Raw genomic sequence first — 18,846 nt, 5'->3', positions numbered from 1 at the left:
ATAATTCTATACAAAGAAATCACAAATTATAACTGTCAGTGGATATGAAGGTGTTGGGTGGAGTGTAACCCTGTTGTCTTTAAACTGCAGGCATGGTCATGGCTTATATTAGTGCACTTAGCCATCCTTGGCTGATCTTGAAAAAGGTAAGCAGTATAAGGGCTGGTAGGTACTTGGATGGGAGCCCATCAGGTTGTTCCCAATCTGTAGGTGGTATTGGGTAATTGAAAAAATGAGAAAAAAACAACAGTAAATGACTTCCATATTTTGTGTAAAAACATACCCAGAAATAGAGTTATCCAGAGTTTATGGAGGCTGAAAAGTACCTGGTTCATTGAGAAGAATACATTGGCAGGTTGTATGAAAAGGAGCAAAGCCTTTTATTATATGAAATTAATTATATATAATTATTATGTAATTATATGAAAATATAATTAAAATTATATTTTAATTATATGAAAAATATATGAAAAAATCCTATATTATTACATGAATAATACAAAATATTTAGATGATCAATACTCTGTTTTTAATGACTTACTAGGTCCCTCTTCCCAGGTCTTGAAGGAAGATTACTTGCTGATAACTTGAAGCCTCACGTTTTAGCTGCTTTAAAAGAAGCTTCAAAAAGTAGAGGTAATATATGTATATGCTGTGAATTAAAAAAAAAAACAGCTGCAGTGAACTAAAGCACGGTTAGTGTCAAATGATCAGGATACAAAGAATGGTACATAAAAGATATAACTCAAAAAGGAAGAAGATAATTAAAGGGAATCAGTTTATGTCTTGATAATCAACTATTCTGGTTCATGATAGCAATATCACTGGTTTATAATAAAATGTAAAACACATTCTTTCCATCAAAATGAAACCAACTAGAGAAAGATGGTGATGGAAAGCACAAAATGAATGGATTAAAGGCAAAACAATATAAAGTGCAATTTAATCAGAGAAAGTCTGATTACGTAAACTATTTAAATTAGCCATTTAGATTTATAATTCTGATGGTCCCTGAGTAAAAGTGCTCATTGTTTTTTTGATGCAGCAGTTGAAAGACTTTGATTATTAGCTTTGTTGGGATATGCACCCGGGAAGCATTTTTGTTTGTTCTGGTTCATACAATTTCATGTATTACAGGAAAAAGGAATTGTAGTGTGGTAAATCCCCAAATATATCAGATTTCAGTAATGCCAAAGCAGCATATGGACTGAACAATTTGGATTTGTTTATTTGGATTTGTTCGGCACATATTAGAACCATTAGATCCCACAAACAGTATATGCCGTCGTTACTACTACAAATAGCAAATGAAGCTTTTTCCCTCCCTGAAAATGCATTTTATTATATTTTAGCCCAACAGCTTCTTTGGGGAGTTCAAGGTAGGAGGGTTGTCTGAATGGCTGCTGAATTGAAACCTAACATTTGTATGTGTTTGTTTACTGAATACTCTGCTCATCTCGAATTGCAGATTCATAATGGTTATTGTGCTGTTTGATTTGTGCTTTTCAAATTTAATGTACTTATACTAACTCTACTTAAAGCATATTTGAAAAATAATTGATACCATTAACTTGCCAAGTTTATAATAGTGTTCAGAATTGCCTTGTTAAATATATGATCCATATTTTATGTACATCCATCTTCATAATTAGCAAAATTGGAATAATGATTAGTTTATTGAGTGCACTCTTGAACATTGTAAGATAGATGGGTAGAGGTTGAGCTAATACAATTGAAGATTTCATCTTAATTTTTCAAAGAGATATAAATTAAACTATCTAAATGAAAAGCAAAACATTGAATATGTATAGCTTCATATACATTTCAGGTTCTGTAGGGACTGTATGCTATTTTGACATTCAGATGTTACCAGTATTTAAAAAAAACATACTTTTATTCACAAGAGCCCTTATTGTGAATGATTTAAATATGGCACTTAAAAATTAATCATGAATAGGTTTGACATTGCTGTTTACAGTTCTTTCATTTTGAAAGATAGATTTGTACCATAAGTATATCAGCAGACTTTTATTTTTCAATTTTGGTAATAATGAAAATTGATAGTCTACAACACAATGAATCACCAATTTATAGCACTAATCAGATTTTTAAGCATTATATGGAAATCAACTAGTTCAGATATTTGAAAAATAGATACTTTACTTTCCTAAGCACCAACGCAGAAAGATTTCCTAAGTGATAGAGAAGAGAGTGAGATAGGAATATCTTCAGTAAAAATGTACTTTTCTTTTTTTCAGTTATTCCTCTTATATATCAGAAGGAAAATCAGATAACATGCAGATTTGTAGTAATACGTGGAATTAAGCTATTTATTGAAAAATCATGATAGAGCTGAACATACATGTTCACTTGTCTGCTTGGATTTAGTAGCTGTACGAGTATATCAAAATATACTTAGAAGAGAGATTCAATTCTTCCCTGGATCTTAATTCTGCTGTAAATGGAAGAAGTCCTTCCAGACATGAAATCTAATTAGGATATATTATTGAGATGCCTATATAAGTAAACATCAATAGGATTCCATTATTTAAAATCTGCACTCTGTTAAACTTTCCAGATTAATTGTAAGCACAAAATAGGCAGATCAGATGTAGAATAATAACATATTCTGCATACTTGGAAAGTGAAACAACAGTAAAGGTGTCTTATGCAAGTGGTCTGTCAAACTGAACAAAATAGAATTACAGTGGTACCTCTAGTTACGAACTTAATCCGTTCCGTGACTCTGGTTGCAACTCGAGTTGGTCTCAAGTCGAGGTAAAGTTTCCCATAAGGTTCAATGTAAATACAGTTAATCCGTTCCGCCCTCCGAATTTGGTCGCACCACGAGGTAAATTTCCCCCATAAGGTTCAATGTAAATACGGCCAAACAGTTCTGAAACATATGCATTTTATTTTTAAACCTCAAAAACCTTCCAAACGCCACAAAAACCTTCCAAACGCCACAAAACACACCACAAGCCTCACCGAACGTCTCCTTGCTACCGCGATCTCGCCCACAGGAAGCTGGGAAAATGGCTGCGGATCCGGTTCGTAAGTAGAGGCGGAGTTCGCATGTCGAGGTAAATTTTTGGGGCCGGAGCTGGTCGTATCTTGAAAAATTCGTAAGGAGGGGCGTTCGTAACTAGAGGTACCACTGTAGTTGTGATGGCATCAAGGGTGTATATATGCCAGTAGTTGCCATTTTTCATGCTATGAAAAGGTATGTGACTGAAGGGCAAATGACCTGTTTGATGAGAAAGGAGCATGAATTTTCTGTTAGAGCCAAGCACATTATGACATGTCATTTTGTGGATCACAATAACTATTGATCTCTCTGTGGGTATCTAGCATGCAGGATAAAATGAGATTGTATACATCTGGTTGGTATAGAATTGGAAGGCTGCCTGTATGCTGTTTTTGTCACCTTTTGCCATTTTTGTTGACAAAAAAAAGCACCTAAAAGAAAGATGTGCCTTGTTTTTGTTTTGATTTGTTTTCTAAAATACTTCCAAATTAATTTTCAGTATTACTAGCTTTTTTTGTTTGTTTCATTTCAGGAAGACAGTGCACTCAGTTGCAGATTTTAAACCCTGAACGATTTGCACGGCTCATCAAAGAAGTTATGAATACATTATGGCCCAGTTCAGAGATTATGGTGCAGTGGTTTCCCACTTCTGATAAGAATCACCCACCTGTTTCTTGGCTCAGAATGGTATGGAAGAATTTGTATATACATTTCTCTGAAGACTTGTCTCTGTTTGATGACATGCCACTTATTCCGAAGACATTACTACATGAAGAAGATGTCGTAGTGGATCTTATAAGACTAAGGGCTCCATCACCAATTATTCTAGATGATGGATCTGAAACGCAGCTTCCAGAATTTTTACCTGAAATAATTGAGAAACTTGGTGGGATCATTCTTAAGCAACTTGACCCCTCTATACAGCATCCACTTTTAAAGAAATATATACATGCCCCATTTCCACATATACTTTTACAAATAGCAGAAAAACTTCCCTTACAGAAATTGGTAAGTCAGGTTACTTCATTGCCCACATCACACAAAAATGCTCTTAGAAGCTTCCTTGCTAGTTTAACTGATGTTACTGAAAAAGAAAAGAGAGTTATTAATGAACTAATAATATTTAGGAGAATTGAACAACCACTTGATGAAGACAATGCTTTTACTGCACTGAAAGTTTGTAAGGTACTGCATCACAATGCCAAACTTCCACCAGAAATAAAATTCTCTGTTTCACTGGTTGACAGCAGTGATGAAGCCACCATTCGTTTAGTAAACATAATGAAAGGAGAACAGTTGAAGACCACTGACTGCATAAAATTTATTTTAAAAGATATACAGAATGATTTTTATTCTACAGATGAAGCAATAAAAATTATGCTATGGATTCTAGAAAACTTGACTTTCCTCAAAAGTGAAAATGCAGAGGTGCTGGATTGGTTGAAACCATTAAAATTTATTAAAATTTCAGAAGAAAAAATGGTGTCTGCCAGTGAACTTTTTGATCCTGAAGTGGAAGTATTACAAGACTTGTTCTATGGGGAAGAAGAACTTTGTTTTCCCCCCACAGTTTTTAAAACTTCTCCAGATATTCTACATGCTCTGAGATTAATAGGCCTAAAATGTGAGAACAGTTTAGAAGAGAAAGACATTTTACGTGTAGCCCATAAAATCGAGAACTTGAAGGACTGTGCTAGTACAAGTCAGGATGCACTGACACAAAAAGCCAGAACTTTGTTAATGATTTTGAACAGACGTTGTTCATTACTTCATTCACCTGAAACAAAAGCCACATTGAAAAAAATTAAATGGATTCCAGCTTGCAAACAAAAGCCTCCAAATTACCCAAGTTCATTAATTTGGAAAGGTGATCATTGCTATCTATGTTCACCACCGGAAATGTGTGATATATCTCAAGCAACTTTAATAGGTTCTTCTGTTCCCCTTGTAGAAAGTGTCCAACCTAGTGTTGAAAAAGCACTAGGGATCACCATCAAACCTAACATCAAGTCAGTGTTAAAACACTTCAAAGTAGTAGTAGACTGGCACAGTTCCAAGAAATTTAGTGATGAAGATTACTATCAGTTTCAGCAAATCTTACTTGAGATTTATGGTTTTATGCATGATCATTTAAGCGAAGGAAAAGAAGCTTTTAAGGCCTTGAAATTTCCCTGGGTCTGGACTGGTAAAACATTTTGTTTACTATCTCAAGCAGTAATAAAATCACCACATGATCTTGATCTCCAGCCGTATCTTCATAGTGTGCCAAAAACCATGGCTAAGTTCCATCAGTTGTTCATCTGTTGTGGGTCAGTTGAAGAGCTGACCCCAGACCACGTTTCCATGGTAATTCAAAAAATATACCTCAAAAGTGAACAGTCTCTTACTGAAGAAAAGAGTAAGCAAAATCTTCATATTATGTTGAATATTATAAGATGGCTATACAGTAGTCAGATTCCAGCCAGTTTAAATACACCCGTTCCAATACATTGTAGCAAAAAACCTTATAAACTCACAATGAAGCCAATCCATGAATGCTGCTACTGTGATATCAAAGTGGATGACTTAAATGATTTGCTTGAAGATGCCATGGAGCCAATAATTTTAGTTCATGAAGATATTCCCATGAAAACTGCAGAATGGTTGAATGTGCCATGTCTCAGTACTAGGTTGATTAATCCAGAAAATATGGGGTTTGAACAATCAGGTCAAAGAGAACCCCTCACGGTAAGAATTAAAAACATTTTGGAGGAATACCCTTCTGTGTCTGATATCTTCAAAGAGCTGCTGCAGAATGCAGATGATGCTGATGCAACAGAGTGCAATTTCTTGATTGACATGAGGAGAAATAATGACATAAGAGAAAATCTGTTGGATCCAGGAATGGCAACTTGTCATGGACCAGCTCTGTGGTCTTTCAACAATTCCGAATTTTCAGACTCAGACTTTCTAAATATAACACGATTAGGCGAGTCCCTAAAAAGAGCAGAGGTTGACAAAGTTGGAAAATTTGGCTTGGGATTTAATTCTGTTTATCATATCACTGACATTCCCATTATTATGAGCAGAGAATTTATGATCATGTTTGACCCCAACATCAATCATCTCAGTAAACATATACGAGATAAATCTAATCCTGGGATCAAGATAAATTGGAGTAAACAGCAGAAGAGACTTAGAAAGTTTCCTAATCAGTTTAAGCCATTCATAGGTGTATTTAATTGTCAGCTACCTTTGACTATGGAGGCACCTTACACTTACAAAGGAACCCTTTTCAGACTATCTTTTAGAACTCAGCAGGAAGCTAAAGTGAGTGAGGTCAGCAGTACTTCTTACAACACTGCAGACATCTATTCTCTTGTGGACGAGTTTAGCATTTGTGGGCATAGGCTGATCATCTTTACTCAGTGTGTAAACTCAATGGTTTTGAAATATTTGAAAGCTGAAGAAGCTAATCCTGAGGCATCTCAAGACACTGTGACTATTAAAAAAATTCTATGTCCATCCAAAGCAATTACTACTCCTTTTACAAGCGTTCTAAAGGAAGCTGCTAAACTCATGAAAACTTGTAGTAGCAGCACAAAAAAACTTCCCACTGAATCACCAAAGTCTTCATGCATATTACAAATAACCGTAGAAGAATTTCATCATGTATTTAGACGCATTGCTGACTTGCACTCCCCAGTTTTTAGAGGGCCAGAAGATGACACAGTTTCATTCTTTGAAATGGCTAAAATTGGACAAACCAAAAGGCCCCCTGATGAACTGCCACAAAAAACGGTAGATTCTACCACATGGCTCCTGTGTGCTTGCATGGATACTGGAGAGGCCTTAAAATTCTCATTACATGAAAGTGGACGAAGGCTAGGACTTGTCCCATGTGGTTCAGTAGGAGTTATGTTGTCTGAAAGACAGGATCGAAAATGGACAGTGAAATCCAATTTCTGCAACTTAGGAGAAGTATTTTGCTATTTACCTCTTCGAATTAAAACAGGTCTCCCTGTTCATATCAATGGTTCCTTTGCTGTTACGTCAAATCGAAAAGAAATATGGAAAACTGACACAAAAGGAAGGTGGAATACTGTATTTATGCGACATGTTATAGTGAAGGCCTATTTGGAAGCTGTGGTAGTTTTACGCAACATGGTTTTATCTGGTGAGCTAGAAGATTACAATTGTTTTGCAGTGTGGCCTGATCCTGATTCAGTGCATGATGATTTTTCAGTTATATGTCAGGGGTTTTATGAAGAAATAGCTCACACAAAAGGCAAAGAAGGAATCAGAGTGTTCTCTGATGGCTCATCTTGGGTGTCGATGAAGAATGTCAGGTTCTTGGATGATTCATTGTTGAAACGTCCAGACATAGGAACTGCAGCTTTTAAGATTTTTCTTAAATACCTTAAAAAAACAGGTTCAAAGAATCTTTGTGCTGTGGATCTTCCTTCTTGGGTCAAAACAGGCTTTGAAGAAGCAGGATGCAAACAAGTGTTACTGGAAAATACTTTTTCAGAAAAACAATTTTTTTCTGAGGTATTTTTTCCAAATATTCAAGAAATTGAGGCAGAACTTCGTGATCCTTTAATGCACTATGTACTAAATGAAAAAGTTAGTGAGTTCTCAGAAATACTTTGTGTTACTCCATGCATTCCTTGTTCTTTGATTGAACATCCTCTGGTGGAACCTTCCAGACTGATCCATCCTGAAGGCCGAGTTGCAAAGCTTTATGATAAAGAAGATGGAAGGTTTCCCCATGGAACTAGCCAAGATTACCTTAATCCAGTAATTCTGGTCAAATTAGTTCAGTTAGGCATGGCTAAAGATGATATTTTATGGGAAGACTTGATAGAACGTGCAGATTCTGTAGCAGAAATCAACAGGACTGATCATGCTTCAGCTTGCCTCAGAAGCAGTATACTGTTAAGTCTCATAGATGAAAAACTTAAAAGCAGAGATCCAAGAGCTAAAGATTTTGCTGTAAAATTTCAAACGATACCATTTCTTCCATTTCTCACAAAACCCATAGGCTTCTCCTTGCAGTGGAAGGGTTCTGATTTTGAACCTGAAACAATGTTTTCTGCAGTGGATCTTTTCACAGTTGATTACCAAGATATAGTTTGTCTACTAAAACCCATTCTTAATGAAAATTCCCATTCCTTTAAAGGATGTGGGACTATTTCCTTGGCTGTCAAGGAATTTTTAGGATTGCTTAAGAAACCAACTGTGTCTATGGTTATAAAGCAATTAAAAGAAGTTGCAAAGTGTTTTGATGGAATTACTTTGTATCAGGAAAATATCACCAATGCTTGCTATAAATATCTCCATGAAGCACTACTACAGAATGGAGCAACAAAAACAACCATAATTGAGGAACTGAAAAATTACAGTTTCATTCTAGTTGAAAATGGTTATGTTGACCCCACAAAGGTATCTTTTCATCTTAATTTTGAGGCAGCACCACATCTTCATCAGCTGCCTAATAAATACAGAAATAATTTTCGTGAGCTATTTGAAAGTGTAGGAGTACGTCATGCTTTTATGGTGGAAGATTTTGCTCTAGTTCTTGAAGTGATTGATCAGGAAAGAGGAGATAAACCACTCAAAGAAGCAAATTTTCAACTTTGTAGGAGAATTATCAGTGAAGGTATATGGAGTCTTATTAGAGAGAAGAAGCAGGAATTCTGTGAAAAAAAATATGGAGAAATTTTGTTACCAGATGCTCACCTTGCCCTTCTACCAGCTAATTCTTTGTGTTACAATGACTGTCCTTGGATAAAAGTGAAAGATACAACTGTCAAATATTGCCATGCGGACATTCCTAGAGAAGTAGCAGTAAAGCTTGGGACAATACCTAAACGGCACAAAGCCTTAGAAAGGTATGCATCAAATATCTGCTTTGCTGCTCCTGGAACTGAGTTTGGCCAGAAAGAAAAATTGACCAGCAGAATTAAAAGTATTCTTAATGCATATCCATCAGAGAAAGAAATGCTGAAAGAGCTCCTTCAGAATGCCGACGATGCAAAAGCTACGGAAGTCTGCTTTGTGTTTGATCCTCGGCAGCACCCAGTTGATAGAATATTTGATGAAAAATGGTCACCACTTCAGGGGCCAGCATTATGTGTCTTCAACAATCAGCCATTTACTGAAGATGACATTAGAGGAATTCAGAATCTTGGTAAAGGCACTAAAGAAGGCAATCCATGTAAAACTGGTCAGTATGGAATAGGGTTCAATTCTGTGTATCATATAACTGATTGTCCTTCTTTCATTTCCGGAAATGATATACTTTGCATCTTTGATCCTCATGCTAGATATGCTCCAGGAGCAACATCAATTAGTCCTGGACGCATGTTTCGGGACTTGGATGCTGATTTCAGAACCCAGTTCTCTGATGTGTTGGATCTTTATTTAGGAGACCATTTTAAACTAGACAACTGCACAATGTTTAGGTTTCCACTTAGAAATGGAGACATGGCAAAAGTTTCTGAAATTTCTTCAGTGCCATGCTCTGACAGGATGGTACAGAATCTTCTAGATAAACTGCGTACAGATGGTGCAGAACTCTTGATGTTTTTGAATCACATGGAGAAAATTTCTATTTGTGAAATAGAGAAAACAACAGGCGCGCTTAATGTGTTATATTCTGTAACTGGCAAAGTAACTGACGGAGATAGACTGAAACGAAAGCAGTTCCATGCTTCTGTAATTGACAGTGTAACAAAGAAGAAACAGCTTCGAGAGATACCTGTACAGCAGATCACGTACACTATGGATACTGAAGACTCTGAAGGCAACCTTACAACTTGGTTGATTTGCAATAGGTCAGGTTTCTCAGCCATTGACAAAGTTTCAAAGAGTGTTGTATCGGCACATAAGAACGAGGACATTACGCTTTTCCCTCGAGGGGGAGTTGCAGCATGTATTACTCATAACTATAAAAAACCGCATCGGGCATTTTGTTTCTTACCTTTGTCTTTAGAAACTGGGCTACCTTTTCATGTGAACGGACACTTTGCTCTGGATTCTGCCAGGCGAAACCTGTGGCGTGATGACAATGGAGTTGGTGTCCGAAGTGACTGGAATAATAGTTTAATGACAGCACTGATAGCACCAGCCTACGTTGAACTTCTAATTCAGCTGAAAAAGCGTTACTTTCAGGGAACTGATCCAACAGTGTCAGTTTTACAAAACACATCTATGCACACTATGAAAGACATTTTGAAAAAATTTCTATCATTCTTCCCAGTTAATAGACTTGACTTGCAACCTGATTGGTATTGCTTAGTGAAAGCAGTTTATAGCTGTATTCATGAGGAGTCAAAACGTCTCCTACCTGTTGTGCGAACTCCAAACGTTGATGGTTCTGATTTGCATTCTGCAATTATCATTACTTGGGTTAATATGTCTACCTCAAATAAAGCTAAGCCGTTCTTTGACAATCTGTTACAGGATGAGCTGCAGCACCTCAAAAATGTAGAATACAATATCACAACTCGTAAAACTGTGGCAGAAAATGTGTATAGACTCAAACATCTTCTCTTGGAAATTGGCTTTAACTTGATTTACAGCTGTGATGAAACTGCAAATCTTTATCACTGTCTTGTGGATGCTGACATTCCTGTGAGCTATGTAACTCCTGCTGATGTTCGATCATTCTTGATGACATTTTCCTCTCCGGATTCCAACTGCCACATTGGGAAGTTGCCCTGTCGTCTTCAACAAACAAATTTAAAACTTTTCCACAGTCTAAAGCTTCTTGTTGATTATTGCTTTAAAGATGCGGAAGAAAATGAAATCCAGATTGAAGGATTGCCTTTGCTCATTACCCTTGATAGCGTCTTGCAAGTATTTGATTCAAAGCGCCCAAAGTTCTTAACAACTTACCATGAATTAATTCCATCTCGTAAAGATTTGTTTATGAACACACTTTACTTGCGGTACAGCAATATCTTACTTAATTGCAATGTAGCAAAAATATTTGATATCTCCAGTTTTGCTGATTTATTATCGTCTGTGTTGCCAAGAGAATACAAAGCAAGAGGGTGTATGAAATGGAAGGAGAACTTTGCAACTGAATCCTGGCTTAAAAATACATGGCATTTTATTGGTGAATCTGTAAATGACAAAGATGACCAGGAAGATGCAAAAACAACATTTGAGAATGTTATTGAGATCCTGAAGGATTGGACATTGCTTCCAGGCACAAAGTTTACTGTCTCCTCTAATCAACTTGTTGTACCAGATTGCGATGTGTTGCTTCCTCTCAGCCTTATGCACATAGCTCTCTTCCCAAATTCCCAGACTGATAAAGTTTTTCATGCTTTGATGAAAACAGGTTGTATTCAACTTGCCTTGAACAAAATTTGCTCCAAGGACAATCCTCTAGTGCCCCTGTTGTCAGGACATACAGCAAATATAGATAATCCTTCAAGCATTTTAAGAGCTATACATTACATGATTCAAACTTCAACATTTAAGACAGAAAAGTTAGCTGAAAATGACTTTGAGGCCCTCTTGATGTATTTCAGTTGCAACCTAAATCATTTGACTTCTCAAGATGACATAAAAATTTTGAAGTCCCTTCCATGCTACAAATCTATCAGTGGACGATACATTAGCATATCAAAATGTGGGGCATGCTATGTACTCACAAGAAGTATTCCCTCCATTGAAGTGGATAGATGGACACAGACAACTTCAGTTGCTTTTCTTGAAGAGAAAATCCATTTAAAAGACTTGTACACTGTACTAGACTGTGTTCCAGTAGATGATCTTGAAGTTTATTTAAAGCACCTTTTACCAAAGATTGAAAGTCTGTCTTATGATGCAAAACTAGAACATCTGATTCACTTAAAGAATAGGCTTTCTAGCATTGAAGAATCATCAGAAATAAAGGAGCAGCTGTTTGAGAAGTTAGAGAGCTTTTTGATCATTCATGATGCATGTAATAGACTAAAACCTGCAAAACATTTTTATGACAGGACTGTAAAAGTCTTTGAAGTTATGCTCCCTGAAAAATTGTTCATACCTCAAGATTTCTTTAAAAAATTGGAACAGCTTACAAAGCCAAAAAACCGGGCTGCTTTTCTGACATCATGGGTGGCATTTCTCCGAAATATGGGACTAAAGTATGTCATTTCCCAACAGCAGTTATTGCAGTTTGCTAAAGAGATCAGTATGAGAGCTAACACTGAGAATTGGACCAAGGATACTCTGCAGAATACAGTGGATGTCCTCCTTCACCATATATTTCAAGAAAGAACTGATTTATTATCTGGAAATTTCCTTAAAGAATTATCTTTAATTGCATTCTTGTGTCCAGAACGTGCTCCTGCTGAAATTGTTAGATTTCATCCACAGTATCAAGAAGTTAATGGCACACTTCCTCTTATAAAATTTAGTGGAGCCCAAGTAAACCCTAAATTCAAACAAACAGATGTTTTGCAACTTCTGTGGACTTCATGTCCTATACTTCCAGAAAAAGCAACACCTTTAAGTATCAGAGAACAAGAAGGAAGCAGTCTTGGTCCACAAGAACAACTTGAGCAGGTTTTAACAATGCTTAATGTTAACTTGGATCCTCCTTTAGATAAAGTTATAAATAACTGTAGAAATATATGCAATATAACAACTTTGGATGAAGATATGATAAAAACAAGGGCTAAGGTTCTAAGGAGCATCTATGAATTTCTTAGTACAGAGAAAAAAGAATTCCGATTTCAGCTTCGAGGAGTTGCTTTTGTGATGGTTGAAGAAGGCTGGAAGCTATTAAAACCTGAGGAAGTGGTAATAAATCTTGAATATGAATCTGACTTCAAACCTTACTTATATAAGCTTCCATTAGAACTTGGTACCTTCCACCAACTATTTAAACACCTAGGCACTGAAGATGTTATTTCAACAAAGCAGTATGTAGAGGTTCTGAGTCGCATATTCAAGAACTCTGAGGGAAAACAGCTTGACCCTAATGAAATGCGTACCGTTAAGCGGGTTGTTTCTGGCCTTTTCAAAAGCCTTCAAAATGATTCTGTTAAAGTTAGAAATGACCTTGAGAATGTGCGAGAACTGGCTCTTTATCTTCCAAGCCAGGATGGTAGATTGGTAAAATCAAGCATCTTAGTTTTTGATGATGCGCCACATTATAAAAGTAGAATACAAGGGAATATTGGTGTCCAAATGCTGGTTGATCTTAGCCAGTGTTACTTAGGGAAGGACCATGGTTTTCACACTAAGCTGATAATGCTGTTTCCTCAGAAGCTGAGACCTCGCCTCCTCAGTAGTATTCTTGAAGAGCAGTTGGATGAAGAGTCACCTAAAACTTGTCAGTTTGGAGCACTCTGTTCACTTCAAGGCAGGCTTCAACTACTGCTGTCTTCCGAACAGTTCATTACAGGACTTGTTAGAATTATGAAACATGAAAATGACAATGCATTTTTAGCCAATGAAGAAAAAGCCATAAAACTTTGCAAGACCTTGAGAGAAGGCTTGAAAGTTTCTTGTTTTGAGAAGCTGCAAACAACCTTGAGAGTTAAAGGTTTTGCTCCCATTCCTCATAGTAAAAGTGAAACGTTTGCCTTTTTAAAGCGATATGGAAATGCAGTAATACTACTTTACATACAACATTCAGATAGCAAAGACATAAATTTCCTTCTGGCTTTAGCAATGACTCTGAAATCTGCAACTGATAATCTGATTTCTGATACTTCCTATTTAATTGCAATGTTGGGCTGCAATGATATTTACAGAATTAGTGAAAAGCTTGACAGTTTAGGTGTAAAGTATGACTCTTCAGAACCATCCAAACTTGAACTACCAATGCCTGGTACTCCCATTCCATCTGAAATCCATTATACTCTTCTCATGGATCCAATGAATGTTTTTTATCCAGGTGAATATGTTGGGTATCTTGTTGATGCTGAAGGGGGTGATATCTATGGATCTTATCATCCAACATACACATATGCTATAATAGTGCAAGAAGTAGAAAGAGAAGATGATGAAAACTCCAGTTTTTTGGGGAAAATTTATCAGATTGACATTGGGTATAGTGAATACAAAATCGTAAGTTCCCTTGATTTGTACAAATTTTCAAGACCTGATGAGAGTTCTCAGAGCAAGGACAGTGCACCATCTACTCCGACAAGTCCTACTGAATTTCCAGCACATGGACCAAGGACAATTCCTCCTCTTTTTCCTGGCAGGGAGAGTCATAAATCATCATTTTCCAAACATCATTCTCCCAAAAAGGGTAAGGCAAATTCCCTATCAGAAATTTTAAGGGAAGTTACATCAGTGGTAGAACAAGCCTGGAAGCTTCCAGAATCTGAAAGGAAAAAGATTATAAGAAGGCTTTATCTTAAATGGCATCCAGACAAAAATGCAGAAAACCTTGATATAGCCAATGAGGTTTTCAAGCATTTACAAAATGAGATTAACAGGCTAGAAAAGCAGGCATTTATTGATCAAAATGCAGACAGGGCATCCAGACGGACATTTTCATCCTCAGCTTCTCGATTTCAATCAGACAAATTTTCATTTCAAAGGTTTTACACTTCGTGGAATCAAGAAGCCACAAGCCATAAATCTGAAAGACAGCAGTCTAAAGAAAAATGTCAGTCTTCTACAGGCCCTTCATATTCACAGCGATTTTTTGTGCCACCTACATTCAAGTCTGTTGGAAATCCCGTTGAAGCACGTAGGTGGTTGAGGCAAGCTAGAGCAAATTTTTCAGCTGCCAGAAATGATCTTCATAAAAACGCCAATGAATGGGTCTGCTTTAAATGTTACTTATCTACTAAGTTAGCTCTGATTGCTGCTGATTATTCAGTAAGGGGTAAGTCAGATAAAGATGTGAAACCAACTGCATTAGCACAAAAAATTGAGGAATATAGTCAACAGCTTGAAGGTCTTACAAATGATGTCCACACACTGGAAGCATATGGAGTGGATAGCTTAAAAACTCGCTATCCAGACCTCCTTCCTTTCCCACAGATTCCAAATGACAGGTTCACTTCTGAAGTTGCCATGAGAGTAATGGAGTGTACAGCATGTATTATTATAAAACTTGAAAACTTTATACAACAAAAGGTATGAGAGATGTTAAAGATATGGTGGATTCATGCCATATTTTTCTGTTTTTTTAAAGCTACTTTTTGGTGGCATGTTATTGTAGGTATGTCATGTATTCAATCCAATACCTTTGTTTAATAGGAGTGGAAGTCATTTGTTTATTCCCAGAGAAGGTAATTGCTGTAGCTGTGGTAAGAGTACATTTGAGTTCGCTTTTGCTAGCAAGAATTAGTTACTAAATATGATGGAATAAAATGTGATTTAGTTGTGTAGTTACTGTATGTCAGAGGCTACACAGATTTTAGCAGATTGTAAATGTAATATATCATGTGTTGATTAGGCCAAAACTAGGCATTCTTGCAGACCTGGTCATGTGAATCTGTCCATTACTAGAAAGCAATAGAGGTTGGCTTTATAACAGAGAAGTGTTGGGCAGGGAAAGAGTTCTGAATCCTTCCTTGGCTTATCATGGTTAAAAAGTTACTTGCTAAAAGTTGTATCATCCTTTGCTACTTTGCAACATTTCCATGAGAAGTTTATCTCTGTCACTGAATGCCATGTTCTGTCCTCAGGCATGCAGAGTTAAGATTATAGAGATTTTGTAAAAATCTGAGCCTATTAGCACATCTGTAGAACACGTATTTAAAGATTTGTCGGAGTCTGGGCTGTAAAATATGTACACAGTAGAATGGTACAATTAACAGGGCTAAAGTGCACTTTATATAACCAAAGCTTTGGACTATGGTTGGTCAAATCTGCTTGTATGTATCCATCCAACTTTTTTCCAAGAGGTGTCATTTTCAGTGTACTAATGGAAAACTGAGTATATTATTCTTTTTTTAAGAAGTTCAAAAATCTGTAGAGAAAATCTCTGCTGGAGCATTCTGTATACATTTGTTTGTTATGGACATTCATTTTATTCCAAGTGGAATATGGTTATACCTCTGCTGCATTTTCACATGAAAGGTTACTGTGGACTGCACATTGTTTTAATCCTAGATATTTAATGACTTCTCAACACGATGTATTTTCCTTATAATTTACTTTAGGGGCTTTTGACATGTTCACGTCTTTGGTTGAATGAGAATTGCATGTATATTAATAGCAAAATACTTTACTTTCTGTAGGAATTTTTGAAACTGCACACCAAACCATCTTTTCAGAACTTGCCTTGATTTAGCTTTTTGTTTTATTTATTTTTTTTAATGAGCCACCATTAGAGATAATACAAAAGTAAAAGTATTTTGGTATTCAGTGGGGTATTTTTTTAAAATACATTTTAAATGGTGCTGCAATATTACGCTTTTTTATTTTGTCTCACAGTGGCACATAAAGAAATTTGATTTTTTTAGTTCATACTGTTTCTTTTATAAATTGTTATACTTTTGATAACGCCATGTAAATTATTAAATATTTGTAAAAAAAAACATAAAAACTTGTACCAATAAACCTGCTGTAGTTAGTATTGTATCCCATTATATAAGTCATACATTTCACTGATTAGTACACTGAAACTATCATTTCACTTAAAGAATGTAACTTGAAAAATGAAAATGATTAGCGAAATTACAATAAAAATAATTGCAATACAGAAAGAAAAAAAAATATAGCTCTTCAGATAAATGTAAAGGGTGTTCAGTATGAAAAATATCTCAGCAAATTCTAGGCTTTGAAATCTTTAAGGCTTCTGATTGCAAAGCCATGTGATTATTTCTGCTGCTAAGTGCCATAACATTAATTTAATAATAAAACTCAAAAACTCTGCAGGCTGGTGTGTTGGTTTTTAAATCAGATTTGTTTTGCCAGTAATGTTCAGGAGAGAACCCACCTGCCCACACATTCCCCCCCCCATCCTTTGAACTAAGTATTTTACTTATATTGGTTGTTTTGCTTTTGTGGGAAGAAAACAGCAATTTTCAAATGTTACCTTATCTTTGAGTGTGCTGGAAGGCAGCTGCTGAATGAGCACCTGACCTGTAATTCATGGGCTTGAAACAGGGAGGAGAAAGTTTGGAAGTCAATTTGAGCTTCCAAAAAGCAGTTGAGTGGATGAGTTAAGACAGCATATAGGGAAAAAAAATCCATCCATGTTTACTGCTTTTGAAGAATTGAAACTTTTGTATTAGAATTACAAGGTAGAAAGGGCCATTTAGGAGATGAAATTCATCCCCCTATTCAGTGCAGGGTTCCAGATTAAAACATCCTAATAGATATTGTCGAAGGCTTTCACGGCCGGCATACGATGACTGGTGTGGGTCTTCCGGGCTGTGTGGCCGTGTTCTGGAAGTTTTGTTTCCTAACGTTAGGAAACAAAACTTCCAGAACACGGCCACACAGCCCGGAAGACCCACACCAGTCATCCTAATAGATAGTTGTTTAACAATTTGTGTGAACACTGAAGGGAAACTTACCATGTCTCTTCGTATAGAAGAGAGGTCATATGTTGGATGTGACCATTGTTTTAGTGGCTTGATTTCCCATATTTTTCCTATTAAAAACATAGTTGAGGCACCCTTACAATTTCTAAAACAGCATAAAAACAAAACTCACATGCCAGGCCCTAATACTTGAAGAAAGAACCAAGTTTTAGGGTGTTATGAAAGTCCAGCAGGATTGGGGCCATCTGAATCTCGGGGAGGCTGTTCCATAGGACAGGCAGAAAAGGCATGCCTCCTGGGTCCCATCAAATGTTGCTGCTTCACATAAGGGATTTGGAGTGTGCCTAGCCTGTCAAATCTGGTGGGACAGAGAGAAACCACTGTAGACAAGCATTCCCACAATTAACTTGGGCCTGGGCCATGTTGGGCTTTAAAGAAGACAACTAACATCTTGAATTGTACCTGGAAGCCAGTGCAGCTCATGTAGCAGTTATGTTACATGGGCATCCTGTGTTGTGTCCAAAACTCTTGTGCGCTGCCACATTCAGGAGCAGTTGAAGCTCCCAAATGCTTTTCAAGGGCAATCCCATGTAGAGCACATTGCAACAGGTCAACTAATAGTGCAACCGGGAAGTGATTAAAGCATACATGACTGTGAACAGTGCCTCGCGATCTAGGAATGGATACAATTGGTGTATCAAATGGATTTGTGAAATGGCCCTCCTGGCCCTAGTGCCACCTGCTTCTTGTGCAAGAGCCATGAGTCCACAAGGACCACTATACTGCACGCCAATTCTGTCTGGGGGAATGATACCCCTTTCAGAGTTAATGGAAGATCACCAGGTTGGGGTGCGTGTATGTGTGCACGCACTAAAAGGCATAGCCACCCGGTCTTGCTAGGGAAGCCTTTCTTCCTCACCCAGAGCTTCACAGCCTCCAGGCACTGGGTGTCATGAACCACAATTTAGAGTCTGACTCTGAATCTGATTCTGACACTGAGAAAGAACCTTGACAGACAGCATCACTTGGACAGCCTAAGGCAGAGATCTATACCTGAATTTTTTCAGTGTACTGGTGATACTTCACCCTGTGCTGACAGACATCTCCCAGAGACTTCATGTAAATGTTAAATAGAAAGTTGAGGATGAAATAGGATTTATTACAGACTGACTAGGCATTAAGCAACAGCAGAGAAAACTCACAGCTGCCAAAGTTCCCACAACCAGGCCTTGGGGCTGAGCACAAGGGGTTGAAACACAGCATTGGAAAAATGCCGAGGCTGCTTTCCCCAGGAACAGCCCCTCCCTGTCCTCTGCCTTATTTCCCATGCCTACTTCTAGTTACCAAGTTGGAGGTAGTTGAAAAATGATTAGC

At 37.0% G+C, this 18,846-nt stretch overlaps 1 protein-coding gene across 1 annotated transcript in view; it reads left to right on the top strand.

Annotated features, from left to right (window-relative positions):
• Nucleotides 1-16,858, top strand: part of SACS (sacsin molecular chaperone) — a 30,712-nt gene extending 13,854 nt beyond the window's left edge. The window contains exons 8-9 of the mRNA XM_088140675.1: nt 545-636; nt 3,561-16,858. Of these exons, the coding sequence (XP_087996801.1) occupies nt 545-636; nt 3,561-15,118 (11,650 nt within the window). The 3' untranslated portion in view covers nt 15,119-16,858. The remainder of the gene's footprint in view (nt 1-544; nt 637-3,560) is intronic.
• The last annotated feature ends 1,988 nt before the right edge of the window (nt 16,859-18,846 follow it).

This window comes from Python bivittatus, unplaced genomic scaffold (genome assembly GCF_059951505.1).
Source record: "Python bivittatus isolate LINGU-HERP-01145 unplaced genomic scaffold, Pbiv_v1 ctg000340_np1212, whole genome shotgun sequence".
NCBI classification, from domain to species: domain Eukaryota; kingdom Metazoa; phylum Chordata; class Lepidosauria; order Squamata; family Pythonidae; genus Python; species Python bivittatus.
This window is presented reverse-complemented; position numbering and strand designations above follow the sequence as displayed.